Genomic DNA, 16,408 nt, shown 5'->3' with positions numbered 1-16,408 from the left:
TTAAAGTGTAGGGTGGGGGATATTTGTATGTATGTATATTAGTTTTCTTCTTATTAGTTGTAGTTGTTAGAGATAGAAAATAATTGAAAAAACCATATTTTTTTTTAATTTTTTCCGACGATGGATATCATTCGACGGGTTTCTTGAGGGATTAAAGTCGAAAGAAAAGACAATTTTTTTTTTCATTTGTTAGGTTTTGTAATAATTCCCCTTTCGTTTTTCTTTGTGCCGCGGTTCGTTTTCAAGGGTTTTGTTTGAATCGGGTATAGTTAGTTTTTATTTTTTAGGAGTAGGAAATCGTGTGCTATGATTTGAATGGAAGGCAATATATATTGACTCTATTATACCTTGAGAATAGTGAGTGCTTTAGTTGTGGCGCTTAGGCTCAATTTTTGACTCTTGCATATGTGCCTTAAATTGTATGATCTTAACTTTGCTTAACTGCTTTGACTAGAGTGTCATGATAATCCAATCTTGAATGATTTATGTGCCATGTGTATGAGGTTTTGTGTTATTATGTGTATTGCATTTGATGTCTAGAACTTACCCCGTGTGTTTGCAAAGCGAAATAATAGTTGTATTCAGTCTTGGAAGTGATATAGACATTTCTTTGTTGAGCTAGTTATATGCTTTTACCCACCTAATTGTTATGTATCGTAGTTAACCCTTTTTGAGTCTGTAATCTTATTTCTTTGGCAACCACAGTATAAGCATTACCCATTTATTTGAATTGACCATCTATTTGAACCTTGTACCTCTCGTAAGCACTTAAATTTATTATGAATTTTGTAAAAGTTGAAGTGTGGGGTGGTTGGTTTGGCTTTTGAGTGGAACTAATGAATTAAGGAGAAAAGTGCATTGTTTTGAAAAAGTAAGAGCCATTTGAATTGAAAAACAAAAAAAATTAAGTGTATGATTGTGAAAAATATTCCTTGATAGTGGTAACTCTTAATGTATGTGTGCTTAATGAAGTAAGGAGTTGATGTATATTGATGTGAAGGTGGAGTTATGGTTTGACATAAGTGTGGGGTTTTGAACAATGAAATGTATGTATTAAAGTGCTTAGGAAGGTCTAGTCACTCTTATATCTAAATGTATCCCACCCATACCGCAACCTACATTACAACCGGTTAAAGTCCTACTTGATCATTGACTGAATGAGCTCAATTAGTAGAGTAGTACACTACGGGCAAGTTTATGGTACGTCTTTTGTGGCACATGAATGTTATTTCTGAGAGTGAGCGAATTCCTTCTATCTTGAGTTCCTAATTGTTCTTAATTTCTATTGTGTGTGGAACTACTCTCTATTGTTGTGTGAGGAAAATTATTTTATGAAGGAAAGGTAATGTCGTTGACCTCTGTGTTAGAGTAAGTGAGCGGTTTATAAATAATGTGTGGTGCTTTTGAGTCAAATTTTGAGGCTAGGATGTTACAATATTGTACTTAATCTATTTTAAATATTCTTTGTGTGATGAGTTATGAGAGTTGTTGAAAAAGATCATGTTTATATAAAGTGTAGTTTGATTGCTCGAGGACGAGCAATGGTTTAAGTGTGGGGTGTTGATGGTAGGCTATAATCTCGTATTAAAGTCACTTATTGCATTCTAATTCATTATACTTTACTTGTTTTGAGATTTAATTAGGAATGCTTTGCACTTATTGTGTATTTTATGCCTTGTAGGAGTGATTCCGAGTGATGTAGATGTTGTGAAGCTAATTCGAGCTATTTGGAGCTTTGAAGTCTGAGTAAAAGCCCAAGAGATTAAGTCGGGATCGTGTTTGGGGGTCGAGGACCAAGTTTGGACGTCAAAAATCGAAGTTTGATCTGTACTCTGAGAAATCCCCACTGCCGCGGTGCGTGGGGCGCCGCGCTTGTACAAATTCCTGCTGTCTGTCAGAAGTTAGCTCTCTAGATTTTCCCACTAATGCCCCGCATGGCGCGTTGTCCCATGCGACACGCCTGTGTATTTTTTACAGAGTAAAGATCCTACTTCGGCTAGGAAAAGGTGATTTCATCTGGGCCCGACCCTACTTGGTATAAATACATGGAAAAATATTATTTTCTAGAATTTTGACACATATTAGACCTAAGGAGGCTAAGGAGGAGTTGAAAGAACACGAGCACAAGGATTTTTATCATTCCTTCCTCACTCAAGACCCGAGTTTGGATTGAATTTATGTTTTCCTCTACTTTAACTTTATTTGTGATGAATTTCTCCATATCTATGGAGTAGTTCCCTTTTAGGGTTTGATGGATTTGGTGCATCGATGATTGTTTGTGGATTATAACTCTAGTTTTATGTATTTAAGCATTGTTGGATGCTTTAACTATTGCATCTATATTCACTTGTTCATGTTATCGAGAGAGGCATAACTTATGATATCTTTGCATTAACTTGTTGGTTGAGTTCATTAATTCTTCTTAGTAATTGAAAGAGGCTAGTTAAATTATTGATTAAACCTAGTTAGGAGAATAATTAGAAGAGGTTTTCCTAAAGACCAATCCACTACGCATTCTTGCATATCTTCATGTACTTAAATTGGTTCATCTCGTGAGGTTAAGACTTAATCGAGGGAGGAGTTTTTGCTAAACATTTGAACTAATAATTGAGTGAATTCGAGAGACTCGCTTGAACCTTAGAAGTGAATTATATAGAGTTAGATCCCACACAATTATCTTGCACCTATTCTATCAACCCCTATTTCCTCCCATTGATAACTTCCTTGCTTATTCCTTGTTTCGATTATCATTAGTCAATAGCTTTAGATTCGTAGTTAATTTTAGTTAGAAACCATATACATCTCAATTGTTGATCATATTGGATAGCAACCAATCTAGAAACTACGAGAATACTGTTTAAATCCAATCCCTGTGGATACGATATTATACTATACTATATTTGACTAGCGAGCAAAATTTAAGTGTGTGTTTTGCGCTCGTCAGCAATGACAATGAACCATTACATCCATCCATGGTCATTGTCGTCATCAACGCTAGTAAGGAGGGCATGATGACCGTGTTTGCTAAGTTTTAGTGCACCATACAGAAGATCTTTGGGGTTTAGAGGTTCATCATGTGTGCAAAAGTTAGGGTTTCCTCGGCCTCAGAGCACAATTGGCAGAGGCAAGCCAACGTACGTCATACTGATGGGCATGATTGCGTCAAACAAATTTGGTACTGATGGAAAAATTCTAAGATTATTGGGTTGATTCCTTATCCCATTCCCAAAGTGAAAGGGTATGTATAAACATACATGAACCCTGGTTTAGAGAAGGCAACTTTTTCCACCTCATTAGGGGCGAGGATTTCAATGTTTTTCAATCCTCCTTCACGATAAGGATGCTAGGATAACGAATGGAAAAATGATACCTATGAACATGCCAGTGTCTGTCACTTTTGGGATTTGAGGTTCTTTTTGTTCTTGAAGGTAAGATTTCTTGCTAAGTTGGATGGGTATGATGGAGTTCACGGTAGGAGGTTCAGACTCGACATCAGCCTCGTTTGTTTTGTTCTTCTTTGGACATCCACCGAAGAGAAGGCGAGAGTTTTCGAGGGCAGAGATATTAGAAGACATGATGGTAAGAAATTAAAAAGAAGGATTTTACTGAGAGAGGTGAAATTTGCAGTAGAGTTCTAAGGAGGTTCAAGGAAGGAGGAGGAGTTGTAAAAGTAAAGAATAAAAATGATGAGTGATGGAGAAGTTATAGATGGAAAAACTCGTGGTCATGATTACCTCCAAAACGGGCGGAAATATTTGCCGAATCACGGGAAAATACGTGTTCAGGTCATTAAATATGAGGAGACGTGCGTCCTTTCAAGTGTCAGAAATCGTTCAAGAACTTTCCCGCCAAGAAAAGAGTTCTTATCTACTTCCCAGTAACACTAAGTTGTGTCACTGGAAAGTAGGGGGACTATCTGTATAGGGTAAAAATGATTAGCGAGAGTTGGACGAATGACGAAGTGACACGAGGAACTAGAGACAGGTAGGATGGGAGTCAACAAATAGCTGGCACCGGATGCAAGCATGTGACCGGTGCTGAATGAATCCCAAAGACAGAGTAGCCGATAACAAAGATTCAAAGAATTGACATAGGGTAGCATTCAATGAGCAACTGTTATAGAGACGAATGACGAAGTGGCACATGGAACTGAAGACAAATTGAATGTGAGTCAGCAAATAGCTGGCACCAAATGCAAGCATGTGACCGGTGCTGAATGAATCCCGAAGACAAAGTAGCCGATAACAAAGATTCAAAGAATTGACATCGGGTAGCATTTAATGAGCAGTCGTTACAAAGAATATGTGCATTTATAGCCAACCATTATGCAACCATCAATGTCGATTTTATTCTCATTCAAGAGGAGCTTGATTTGGAGATCTTGTCTCCCTAAATAGAGCTATAAACAAGAGAATTCACATCCATTGTAGGGACGAAACATTCTGTACACAAAAGCTTGAATCATCTCTCATTCTATAACATTATTCTTTTATCTTGTTCTTAATATTGTTCTCTTTTTCTACCGGAGAAGTTAAATTCATAGCCAAACTTGTATTTCTTTTAATTTTATTTATAATTTTATTTCTGTTCTTATTTATTTCATATTTTTGGGTCAAATCGATTCACTTGTCTATAAACTACTTTACAAATTTAACTGTTTCATTTTACAGGTAAACATATATATCGCATAGTATATAGACTATAAAGGATCGCATAGTATATAGACTATAAAGGGTGTAACTATGTAAGTACATATGTGAAGTTTAATAGTATGTAGGAGTTGTATTTTATTCGAAACTGATTCATATTTTAGGAGTATTTCATGTAATTTAGCCAAATTATATTTCATGAAATATGAGGTGCGTCACGAATGACACCGTTATCTCCATCCGTTATCTGCAAAGCTGGACATCATTGTAAACACCTTGGTATTGCTGAATGGGCCAAGCTGGCATGCCGCTCTCAAGCACATGGCCAGCTACTACTGTCAAGAACTGTGCCCATCGTTTTACTCTATTGCCCCTACTTCAATATCCATTTTCTTTTTTAAAATTTAAAAACAAATACTAAAAGATAAATCAATAAATAATATTTCCGCTTTAAGGTTCTCTAATCACATTTAGGAAAAAATGATGCTCAATCATCATGGTTAGATTTAGTAAAAGAGCAGTCAATCGTCCCTTTTTCCATTTATTCCCGTTTCAGTTCCACCCGAAATATTTATAATTATTAAAATATAGTATTTCCAACAATGACCAAAATTGTCTAAAGTTGGATTGAAAAGTTAAATGGTAAAGGTGTTAATTAAGTTACATTAATTTTATTTTTACTTGCTAACTTTTACCAAGAAAATATATCTCTAGGTAATATAATTATAATTGTTTTTCTTTTTTCTTTCCCTCCCTTCGTCTATCCATATTACTCTCTGTAAAACCCAATTTCTCTCTGTAAACTATAGACTATAGTAAAAAAGAAAAAACTTACTTTCACATGTTCGTTTCCTCTCTCTTTTGCCAGGCCAGAGATCGCATTCATTCTTTGCTTCTGCCTTTTATATATCACGAGATCCCCATCTCTTTTTCTCTTTCTTTTCCCTTCCCTTTCTCTCTCTATGTACAGTTCTTCTTCATAGCTTCTCTTTCTGCATTTCCTTCTCCATTTCTAAACTAAAAACCCAATGTCAGAAATGGGTCTTAATGGTCTAACTGATCGGTTGAAAAACTCACTGAGCTGCAATGAATTTAACAACGACGGCACCGAAATTAACAAGCCCGATTTCAGGGAACTGGATCTGAGTTCACCTGTTTCAACCCGCCCCAAATCGAATGGACTCACCACTTCAACAAGCAGCAGCTCCAGCTCATCCGGATCAATGTCGGGTCAGAATGGTTCCTACCCGAATCCTAACAGGTTCAATACGAATCACTCCGGTGAACTTTCCGGTTCAGTAGACAGCTCACGTCGGTTCAAACCAGGCCATACCAGGTCCCGGTCCGATTCTCAACCGCTAATCTACTCCGGTAGAAGCTCTGTAAATTCCCCTGCTTTAAATTCACTTCCCACAGGCAATATTTGCCCTTCAGGTAAAATTTTAAAAACAGTCATTCCTAGTAAATCTTCAAAGACTGACGTTTTTGGGTCAAGGACCGGAAATTATGGCATTGGCAGCATAATTCGGGGCGGTGGGGTTGATATTAGCGGTGCTGCCAATGCCGTAAAAGAAAAAACTTACTCGCAGTTTACATCAAATCCAGAAGAGTTGAAGAGAATAGGGAATGTGAATTATAAGAAGGGTAATTTTGCCGAGGCTTTGAATTATTATGATAAAGCTATAGCGATTTCGCCTGGAAATTCTGCATACCATTGTAATCGGGCAGCTGCATTGATGGGTCTTAAACGGGTGGCGGAGGCTGTAAAGGAATGTGAGGAAGCTATTAGATTGGATCCGTCATATTTTAGGGCGCATCAACGGCTAGGATCTTTGCTACTTAGGTAAGTAGAGGAAAGTTGAAATCTTTATGCTTTGTTTGAATAAGTATTAATTATCAAAAATCTTGGCAATGTTGTGAAATTTATTGTAAGTTTGATGTGGTGTTATGGTTAAATGTGTTAATTGTATTTATATAGCTAACATGGATTTTTTGATAATATCAAACTCCCTTAGATGGTATTTTGCAATAATATTGGCATGATATGATTTACACACAGTAATGTGGCCTGTGAGGATTCATACATCATAGTTCTTGTTGCATCAAACTTCCTTAGCTGATGCATTGTGTCTGTTACCCTGCAAAATCTCAAACCGGGATCTGCCAAATGTGATGATTGATCTTCATTGTTGCCAACAAAGGCTCATAGTCTAGTAGTACGGTGTTAACCTCGCAATAGGTGTGTGAGCTCATATCCCATCGTCCCCCTTTTTCCTTCCACTTTGACCATCACCAAATGTAGAAAATCTTTAAAAAGACCAAGAGCTTCGTTGGTGGCCGTTGGTGCATTTTATCATTACCAGATCTGATTGCCTTGGAAGATATACAGTTAATGATTTTGACTATTCGGATTGTTGTGACCATTGTCACTGTTAGATATTCCCTCTGTTTGGTCCTTTTATATAGGGTTGTCCTTTCCAAGTAGTTGCTGTTATCGTTGTTTACCTGTCCCATATACAGTTAATGTTTTTGACTATTCGGATTGTTGTGAGCATTGTCACTGTTAGATATTCCCTCTGTTTGGTCCTTTATATAGGGTTGTGCTTTCCAAGTAGTTGCTGTTATCGTTGTTTACCTGTCCCATTTTCTTTTTCATGGTTATCATTTATTAGCTGGTTAGGACACCTTGTTGTTATTCAGTTTTTAGGGTGACTTTTGCATTGGGTTGTGGGCTCTCTCGGGTGATAGTTGAATAGAATGTAAATAACTTGGAAGCATCCTAGTTCAATGCCATGTCTTCCGTCATGATTATTACTTGTAGGTGGTGTCGGTGAAATGTGATATCTTTTTGCTGCCCAAGTATTATCTGGAGCATGTTTTTCTAGTTCTTTTTTATTTTATTTTATTTCTGCAGTACTTTCTGCTTGGAATTTAGTGTTTTCTTTTTCTTTTCCCCTCTTAAATCGTAGTGGTTTGTAAGTTTTCCACCAACAATATTATTATCAACCATCTAATTTTCTTTACGAATTTTATTGCCCTTGCTACAGCATTCTATCACGGCCTGTCTGAATTAGGTTATTGGAGTTACTCTTATTTTTCATCTTGCTGAAAGCCATCTAATTCTTGTAAGACTCACAGTTTAGGACAGGTTGAAAATGCCAGAGATCATATGTGCTTCCAAGGGCATCAGCCAGATCAGGCCGATTTACAGAAGTTGCAAGCAGTGGAGAAACATATTGGAAAATGCACTGATGCCCGTAGGGTTAGTGATTGGTGGAGTACATTGAGAGAAGCTGATGCAGCAATTGCTTCTGGAGCTGATGCATCTCCTCAGGTAAAATAATAGTCAAGATTCAGTCTCTGAACCAGATGCTGCTTGAAAAGCTAAAGTGTTGGTACTGAATTACTGAAATTGAATTTACAGCTATTTGCATGTAGAGCGGAAGCTCTTTTGAAGCTACACCGATTAGAGGATGCTGAATTGAGCCTATCAAATGCTCGCAAGTCTGAATCATCTACTGTGGGATCCCAGTCAAAAAATTTTGGGATGCTCTCTGAAGCATACATACTATTTGTTCAGTCTCAAATGGAGCTGGCTCTGGGAAGGTGAGTTCAGGCTTATTTGCTAAATTGTAACAGAAATAAGAGGTTCAGCAGTTCGGAAGTAAAGAATGAATCACGAATATTTGTAGGTTTGAAAATGCACTTACCACCATTGAGAGAGCTGGACAGATTGATCCTCGAAGTATTGAAGTTTCAGTTTTATTCAACAATATGAGGTTGGTGGGACGAGCTCGTGCACGTGGCAACGATCTATTTAAATCTGAGAGATACACTGAAGCTTGTGCGGCTTATGGGGAAGGTCTCAGGCTAGATTCTTCAAATGCAGTTCTATACTGCAATAGAGCAGCCTGCTGGTACAAACTCAGGCAGTGGGAAAAATCAGTGGATGATTGCGATCAAGCTCTCCATATTCAGGCAAATTATACTAAAGCCCTTCTTCGAAGAGCTGCCTCAAACACCAAGGTGATAGTCTTACTCTCAAATATTTATGAGACAACTTTTCCTAAAAAACTTTTAATTTGTTCTCCCTTGCTAGTTTCTCTGTTTGAGCAAAAGTTCTAAATTTTGATTGTGCTTAATCAATTATAGCTAGAAAGATGGGCTGAAGCTGTTAGAGATTATGAAGTTTTGAGGAAGGAACTTCCACAGGACAATGAAGTTGCTGAATCATTATTCCTAGCCCAAGTTGCCTTAAAGAAATCACGTGGAGAAGATGTTTACGATATTAAATTTGGTAAGGAGGTGGAGTTGGTTTCGGGTCTTGAGCAGTTTCAAACTGCAATCTCATCACCTGGTAGGCTTCCCTGCATCCCATCCTAATATCACTTTGTGATTCACCATGATTCAGTAATTATGATTGGAAACTGCAGGTGCATCTGTAGTCCATTTTGAAGCAGCATCCAACCTAAAATGCAAGCAGATATCTCCAGTTTTTCACACATTATGCACTAAATATCCTTCCATGAACTTTCTCAAGGTAAACAATGACAGGCAATTTCTTGTTTTGATGGGGTATACTGTATAGTACATAGAGCTTTTACCTATGACCGAGATGCTGCCATTTCTAAATAGAGTTAGTATATCTTTCTTATGATTTTATATGGACGGTAGAGGAGATAAAACTTATATTCATCTTCTGTATCTACTGAAGGTGGATGTGGACGAGAGCCCGGCAATTGCTACTGCAGAGAATGTCAGAATCCTACCAACATTTAAGATTTACAAACAGGGCAGCTGCATAAAGGAGGTAGTTTCGCCAAGCCCAGAGGTGTTGGAGTCATTGGTGAGGCATTACACTATTTAAGAGCATGATTGCCATGTAATCATCTTCTTCTTCGCCTATTAGCCTTGCTCTTCTCTCCCACTTATTATACGGATTGATAATACCTGAGACATAGTCAGAGTTACCACGTAATACTCTCAGCCAATTCAAATGCCGATGGCCTTCAGAGGGATAGTTTATTTTTCTTTTTTCCCCTTTTTAAAAATTCATTCATTCCTCATTACTCCCTGGCTTCAAATTTCTTTCCATCTCCCTTTCTTTCTTCCATTTTGTTTTTCACCTTTTCGCTTCTCTTCCATTTGCATTTATAGGAGTGGCCTCCCTAGTGTAATCCATCTTTAGTTTGAGGAGAAATAGTGAAGCATGTAAAATTTAATTTATGGCCATCTAGCTGAACATTTAGAGAAGAGAAGTGGCTGGCTGGCTGGTTATAGATGAGGATCTACACATGTATATATACGATCATATATACAAACCCATTGGAGACCGAGAATGGGATATTGGACATCAAAAATATTGGTACTTACTAGGTCTAGGTTAGCTCAAGGATGAAAATGTTGCTGTTATTGGATATTGATATTGATGTTTCTTTGATAAATTATTGTATCAATAAAGTTTCAGATTCCTTTGGTCTTGCTATTTATTTCTTCTCTTTTATTAATGCCTCCTGAAGTATACTCTCTCCGGTCCACTCACTATAAGTGATTTTTTTGGTTTTTTTCACACATTAAGAAATTTACCTTTTAGCATTAATTAACAATGAAATTGACCATATTAATTTTAATTTGCTCATTATAACAAACTATTTCTAGGCTCTTTACTCCAAGGGCGGAAAGAAAAAATTATTTTCTTCTTGATATCTGAAAAAATCAAATAATGTGGAAAACAAAAAAAAATGCCAAAAAATCACAAAAATGTTAATAATGTTTTGTCTGGTTCCAATTAAATCATCTACCCTTTTCAGTTTTACTAATAAATGCTAAAGGATCGTTTGGTATATGAGATAAGAAAAATAATCTCAGGATAAAGTTTGGGATTAACTTTATCCCGTATTTGGTTTAAAGTATTAGTTAATTTCGAAATAATTTTTACACTAAAATGATAGAATTAGTTATCTCATGTAGAACTAAACGACCCCTAAGGTTATGCCTAACAAGGATTGCAAGTATAAAGCATATATACGCGGTCCATCTATATTATGAGCTACGATTGATATCGACGCATCTGAGACCGTCAAATGCTTGTGTTACATACTCGAGTGCATGTACTCTGGATGGGTGCCCATACCTACTAATGTACGAAGTTGATAAGGTTGGTCTAGGGGTGGATTTATTTCCTTTCATTTTTTGGGCAATTTGGTCTTGTCTGGCCTTTTAGGTATTTCTGAATCAAGAACTTCCTTCTAAAGGTTTCTTTTAGCCCATCTTCATTTAAAATCTAACATGCATGCATTTAAGACTTTAAGTTGCAAGCTTCCAATAAGTCCCCACCCAAAGGAAGTTGCCCATATACTTTAAATTCTTTTTTTTATTTTATTTTATACATTCTTTGGCTATGGGCCTTGATGAGTGTGCATATTAATCTAGACAGCTGAAAAAACAAGTGAGAAAACTAGAATGCTAGAGCAATGGTGATCTATTGTTAAAAGAAGGCAAAATATATAGAGACACTTAAAAGTTGTCATCAATTAATTGTTAGATAGACACTTCTTCCGGACAAAAGTAACACCCGTGAATCTCTCATGTTGACATGACAAGCGTTTTTTACACAAAGCGTGTGAAGTCCGTTAAAATTTCCACGTGGACCCCACTTTTTCGTTCAATTTTTCTACGTGGAAATGTACCAGATAATTATTTTAAAAGGTTGCTATTTAAAAATTAATCGGTACATCTTAAATTTTAATTTTTCAGGATAAAAATATCTCGAAGTTAAAAATTTTTAGTTTAAAATCTGCAAAATAAAATAAATATTGCTCAATCTTTAAATAGTATCCATGAAAATGGCTATATGTTCACTTCCCCTTTTCCCACCAAAATCCAAGCAAGTCCAATACCAAATACACACGCTTCAACAACTTATAATTCAACATAATCCAAAACATCATCACATGATAACCAAGAATAAACATATCCACAATAGACTATACATATACAAAAACGGGCAGCACATATGCCCACCGCCAAGGGCGAAATCATTGAGTTTACGCAAAAAAGCCACATGCTCCGATCATATGTTGATTTGTACAGTTTGCTCGTGAATGGAAAGTGAAATAATGCTGAAATTGCCTTGTTTCCACTGGCTCAAATCTGGACATTTCTTTTGTTATTTTTTTTGCTTTTTTATTATTTATAAATTACAGCTGTCTTTTGTTCTAAAAGATTGACGTGTCATTCATTAATTTGTCCGTTATATATTATTATTATGATTTTATTTCAGGCATATGGTGTGTTAAACTTGGATGTGTACGAGACACACTTCTGTCAAGAAGAGATGTATATTTGGTCATTGTGTTAAGGTATTTATTTGGCAGTTGACAGCATAAGTGTCTATCTACATATTTTTAATCCTCAGGCAAGGTGTTCACTTCAGAGCGCTGATCTAATTAGTTGCCAACTTCTTAATACAATGTTACAAAATTGGCTATTTGTGTAAATCAGCCTTCACCTTATGTGAAAGTTGGGCCTCTATTTATTCTAGTTTCGCTAACGTGCCTTTTACCTTCCTATACTATATATGAAACTTTATTATCCTCCCTAATCAAGTTTTAATTTAATTACGTGGTCATATACAATTTATCAATTATATACAAATTAGTTTTAAATTAGTATTCTTTTATATTTGGAATTGAATAAAGAATCAGTTATTTCCCATCCATGCTTTCTCTCTCCTGCTCTCTCTCTCTCTCTCTCTCTCTCTCTCTCTCTCTCTCTCTCTCTCTCTCTCTCTCAATCTCTCATTCTCTGTTCTTTCCCCAAATTTTCTTCCTTTGATGTTCTCTACTTTTTATCCTTTCATGTTGTATATATTTTTAAAGGAATTCATCAATGAATTTCAATCATTTTACTATAGAGTTTTAACTTAGCAATTTTCTTTCATGTTGCACAATTGGTGTTCAAATTGAAATTGTCAATCAATAAATTTTGAAGGTGTTTGACTCTCCACCATTGACAGCCATTAAAAAACTTTGAAGCTTTGAATTCGAATTTGGGTTTTCAAAAATTATTATTTTTTTTGGATTGGGTGTTGTTGCAAAGAATTGTGAATATTGTTTAGAGTTTATATCTCAATTTTGAGGGTGTTTGGTGAAAATTAGGCTTGATTTTGGCTGAATTTCAGATTGAAACTCGAAAAAGAAAAAGAAGAAGAACACATGACATACAATATACTTACGAAATTGTATTTAAATTGTACTATAATTGTATGTAAATTATATTTAAGTTGTATTATTATGATGATCCAAAATGTCATATTTAAATTTAATAATTTATTCTGTGTTCTAAGACCTCAAAAATTACTATTTATCATTCCTCGACTTGCGTGCACAGTCCGTAAAATTCTACGAAAAGTTTTTATGTGAAAAATAAATTAAAATATGAATTAGAGCTTTAAAACAAATTTAATAAGTTTTTAGTCCGTATCGTGATTTGGGACTTGGGCGTATGTTTGACATCGAATTCCGAGGTCCCTAAACCGAGATATGGAATTTTGATGAAATATTTAAAGTTTGAAAGCTTATGAGTTTTAAAGAAATTAATGATGTTGGATTTATGGACACTGGGTCCGTATTTTAGTTTCGGAGTCCGATATAGGTCCACTATAATAGTTATGACTTGTCTGCCGAATTTGATGAGAAACAGAGTTGATTTGACGTGATTCAGACGTCCGGTTGTAAAAATATAAGTTTTAAAGTTTTCTTGAAAATTTCCTTTGATTTGGTGTCCGATTCGTAGTTTAAGTGTTATTTGGGCAATTTAATCGCGCGAGCAAGTCCGTAGCGTATTTTATGATTGAAATTCATATATGGTTTGTATCCGGGAGGTTCCAGATGAGTTTCGGGATGAGTTTTGAGCGAGTCCGGACATTTTGGCACTCTAATATTGTTATGGCACTTTCGGGGGCGCGGACCGCATATTTTTGGGCGCTGAGGCGAAGGAGGGATGCGGACCGCAGCAGAATTTCGCGGCCGCGCTCAAAATTTCGTGGACCGCGCAATTCTGTCCGAGGCTGCGCTCCAGGAAGTTCTGTAGATCCACTGGTCTGACTTCGGAAGCCTATATCTTTTGACCTACAAGGAATTTTAAGATGATTCAAAAACGAAAGTTGTAGCTCTGCGTGTCTAGTTTCCATAAAGGTAAAAAAAGTCATCATTTTGACATATGTAGAGAAAGTTATAGCCAAAATACTAAAGCCTGGCAGTGCAGCCCCAAGAATTTCGCGGCCGCATCATTTTTTCATGATCGCGGGACTTGGGGCGCGACCGCGCTTGGAATTTTGCTGACCGCGAAATTGAAGTTCAGAGTATGTACTATATATCCGAGGTTTAAGTTATTATTTCATTTTTGGACTTTGGGAGCTCGGTTGGAGACGATTTTTCGAGGGCATTTCAAGAAATTCATCGGGATTTGGGCCATTCGGAGCCGGATATTCGTGGAAAAGGCATTGTGACCAATTGATTGAGCTTGGTTCTAGGTAAGTGGCTTGTCTAACATTGTGTGGGGAAAATTTCCTTAAGATTTGGAACTATTGTGATATGTGAGCGCCGTGTACGTGGGGTGACAAGTACGTACACATGCTAGTTGTGGAAAAAACCCGATTTTTCTTACTGAGTAGCAACCTATTTTTTCTTTTATTTTGAGTTATACCATTTTTATGAGCATTAATCTATTTTCATTCTTAATTGAGTTATTCCCATTTGTGTAGCTATCCTGTTTAGTCGAATACAACATGTCTACATGTCTTAATTCCTTATGTGAACTATGTGCAACATGCTTAGTGAATTTCTTGCTTTTTCCTTGACTAGTACTTAGTCTAAATCATAAGATTTCGTGACGTAGTTGTATTTCTATTATTTACACTGCATATTTACTTTAGGACTATGGAACGGTATTCCGGGAGATCCCTCTGTCTTGCATATTTACTTTGGGACTACGAAACGATATTCTGGGAGATCCCCATGCACATTTACTTTGGGACTACGGAACGGTATTCTGGCAGATCCCCCTGCACATTTACTTTGGAACTACGGAACGGAATTCCAGGAGATCCCCCTACACATTTACTTTGGGACTACGGAACGGTATTCCGGGAGATCCCCCTGCACATTTACATTTGGGACTACGAGACGGTATCTCGGGAGATCCCCTGTTGTGTTTTTGTGTACTGAGCTGTTACCTTCTATGATTTCATTGTTGTTAAATTTCAGTCTTTATTTTATTGTAGTATTACATTCTATATTATTTTATTATATATTTACTAGTACGACCCTAACCTGACCTCGTCACTACTCGACCGAGGTTAGGCTTGGCACTTACTGGGTACCGATTGTGGTGTACTCATGCTACTCTCTGCACATATTTTTTTGTGTACAGATCCAGGTGCACCTTATCAGCCGCACTATCAGTGAGCTGGGACAGCTTTGGAGATTTTAAGGTATATATGCCGCGTCCGCAGACCTCGAAGTCCCATTCTACTCTTTCTCATGTCCTTTATCTTTTGTATTTTTCCTTGTTAGACTCTGATGTATAGAGACACTAGATTTTTCCTTCTGTAGTTTGTAATTCACGATGTTCCGGGTTTTGGGATTTGTTGTGTATTTTTGAATAGTTGGTTAAATTTATATTTTTATTTCATTATTCCATAAAATATTAGGCTTACCTAGTTGTAGAGACTAGGTGCCGTCGCGACGTCACACGGGGGGGAAATTGGGTCGTGACAATTCTGTTGTAGTTATATTTTTTTATTTGAATGTTGTATGAAAGTTGAAAAATAGTTGTATAATGTATGAATCATTGTATGAAATTTGTATTTAAGTTATAAATACTATCTTTTTAAATAAAGTTATTTATATGTATCAAAATTGTATTAAAAGTGGAAATTTTGATTAAAATTTCAGAGAGGAAGAAGAATACACTACATACAAAATATATACAAATCTCTTACAAAATACATACAAAAGACATATTGAATAAAATTTGTATGAAGGTTGTATTTAAATTGTATGATGTTTTTGTATTTAATTGGGTAAAAATAATTTATGAAAGTTGTAGATAAGTTATAAATAAATTGTATATTATATAATTAGTTGTATAAATTTATTTTTAGTTTATATGTTGTTGTAGATGTATCAAATTTGTACGAAATTTATTTTTAATTTGTATGTTGATATACCATATAAATTTATCATTATCAAATTTATATTGATGTTGCTGCTGGTGCTACATCGACAAAGATGGAGGCGTTTAACATTTTACTTAAATTTCGAGTTTGTCTTTTACCAAAAATTTAAAATCTCTTTCAATGATGGGTTTTGGTGTATTCACTTGATTAACTCTTTTTATAATGTATAAATGGGCTACAGACACGCACACACACATGTTAACGATATAAAATAGGGAATAGGAGAAGAGAGAAAAAAAAAGGAAAAAAATGTAACTAAAGCCCCTAATTTAAGACATTAATAATGGATAGTACATGGAGAGAGGCGGCAGAAAATAGGGAAAGAGAAAAGGATAGAAAAAAAGGAATAGGGTATAACTTAATCCCCTAATTTAAGACACTAATAATTGATTGTATATAAATTGTAAACAAACCTTATTTAGGGCGGGTAATTTTTAAAATTAGAACAATTTTAATTATAAGGTTTCATATAGTGTATAGGAAAGAAAAAAACCCTTCTCTAATAAATGTAGTGTTG

General features: G+C 35.9%; 1 protein-coding gene across 1 annotated transcript; it reads left to right on the top strand.

The window, feature by feature from the left end:
• The first annotated feature begins 5,490 nt into the window (after nt 1-5,490).
• LOC104097730 (TPR repeat-containing thioredoxin TTL1-like) lies at nt 5,491-10,134 on the top strand. Its single transcript, XM_009604344.4, has 7 exons — nt 5,491-6,492; nt 7,788-7,983; nt 8,074-8,255; nt 8,342-8,675; nt 8,802-9,006; nt 9,083-9,189; nt 9,364-10,134. Exons 1-7 carry the CDS (start codon nt 5,678-5,680, stop codon nt 9,514-9,516), a joined length of 1,992 nt encoding a protein of 663 aa, XP_009602639.1. The 5' UTR covers nt 5,491-5,677; the 3' UTR covers nt 9,517-10,134.
• The last annotated feature ends 6,274 nt before the right edge of the window (nt 10,135-16,408 follow it).

This window comes from Nicotiana tomentosiformis, chromosome 6 (assembly GCF_000390325.3).
Source record: "Nicotiana tomentosiformis chromosome 6, ASM39032v3, whole genome shotgun sequence".
Classification (NCBI taxonomy): Eukaryota; Viridiplantae; Streptophyta; class Magnoliopsida; order Solanales; family Solanaceae; genus Nicotiana; species Nicotiana tomentosiformis.
The sequence above is the reverse complement of the archived record's forward strand: the minus strand, read 5'-3'. Positions and strand labels throughout refer to the sequence as shown.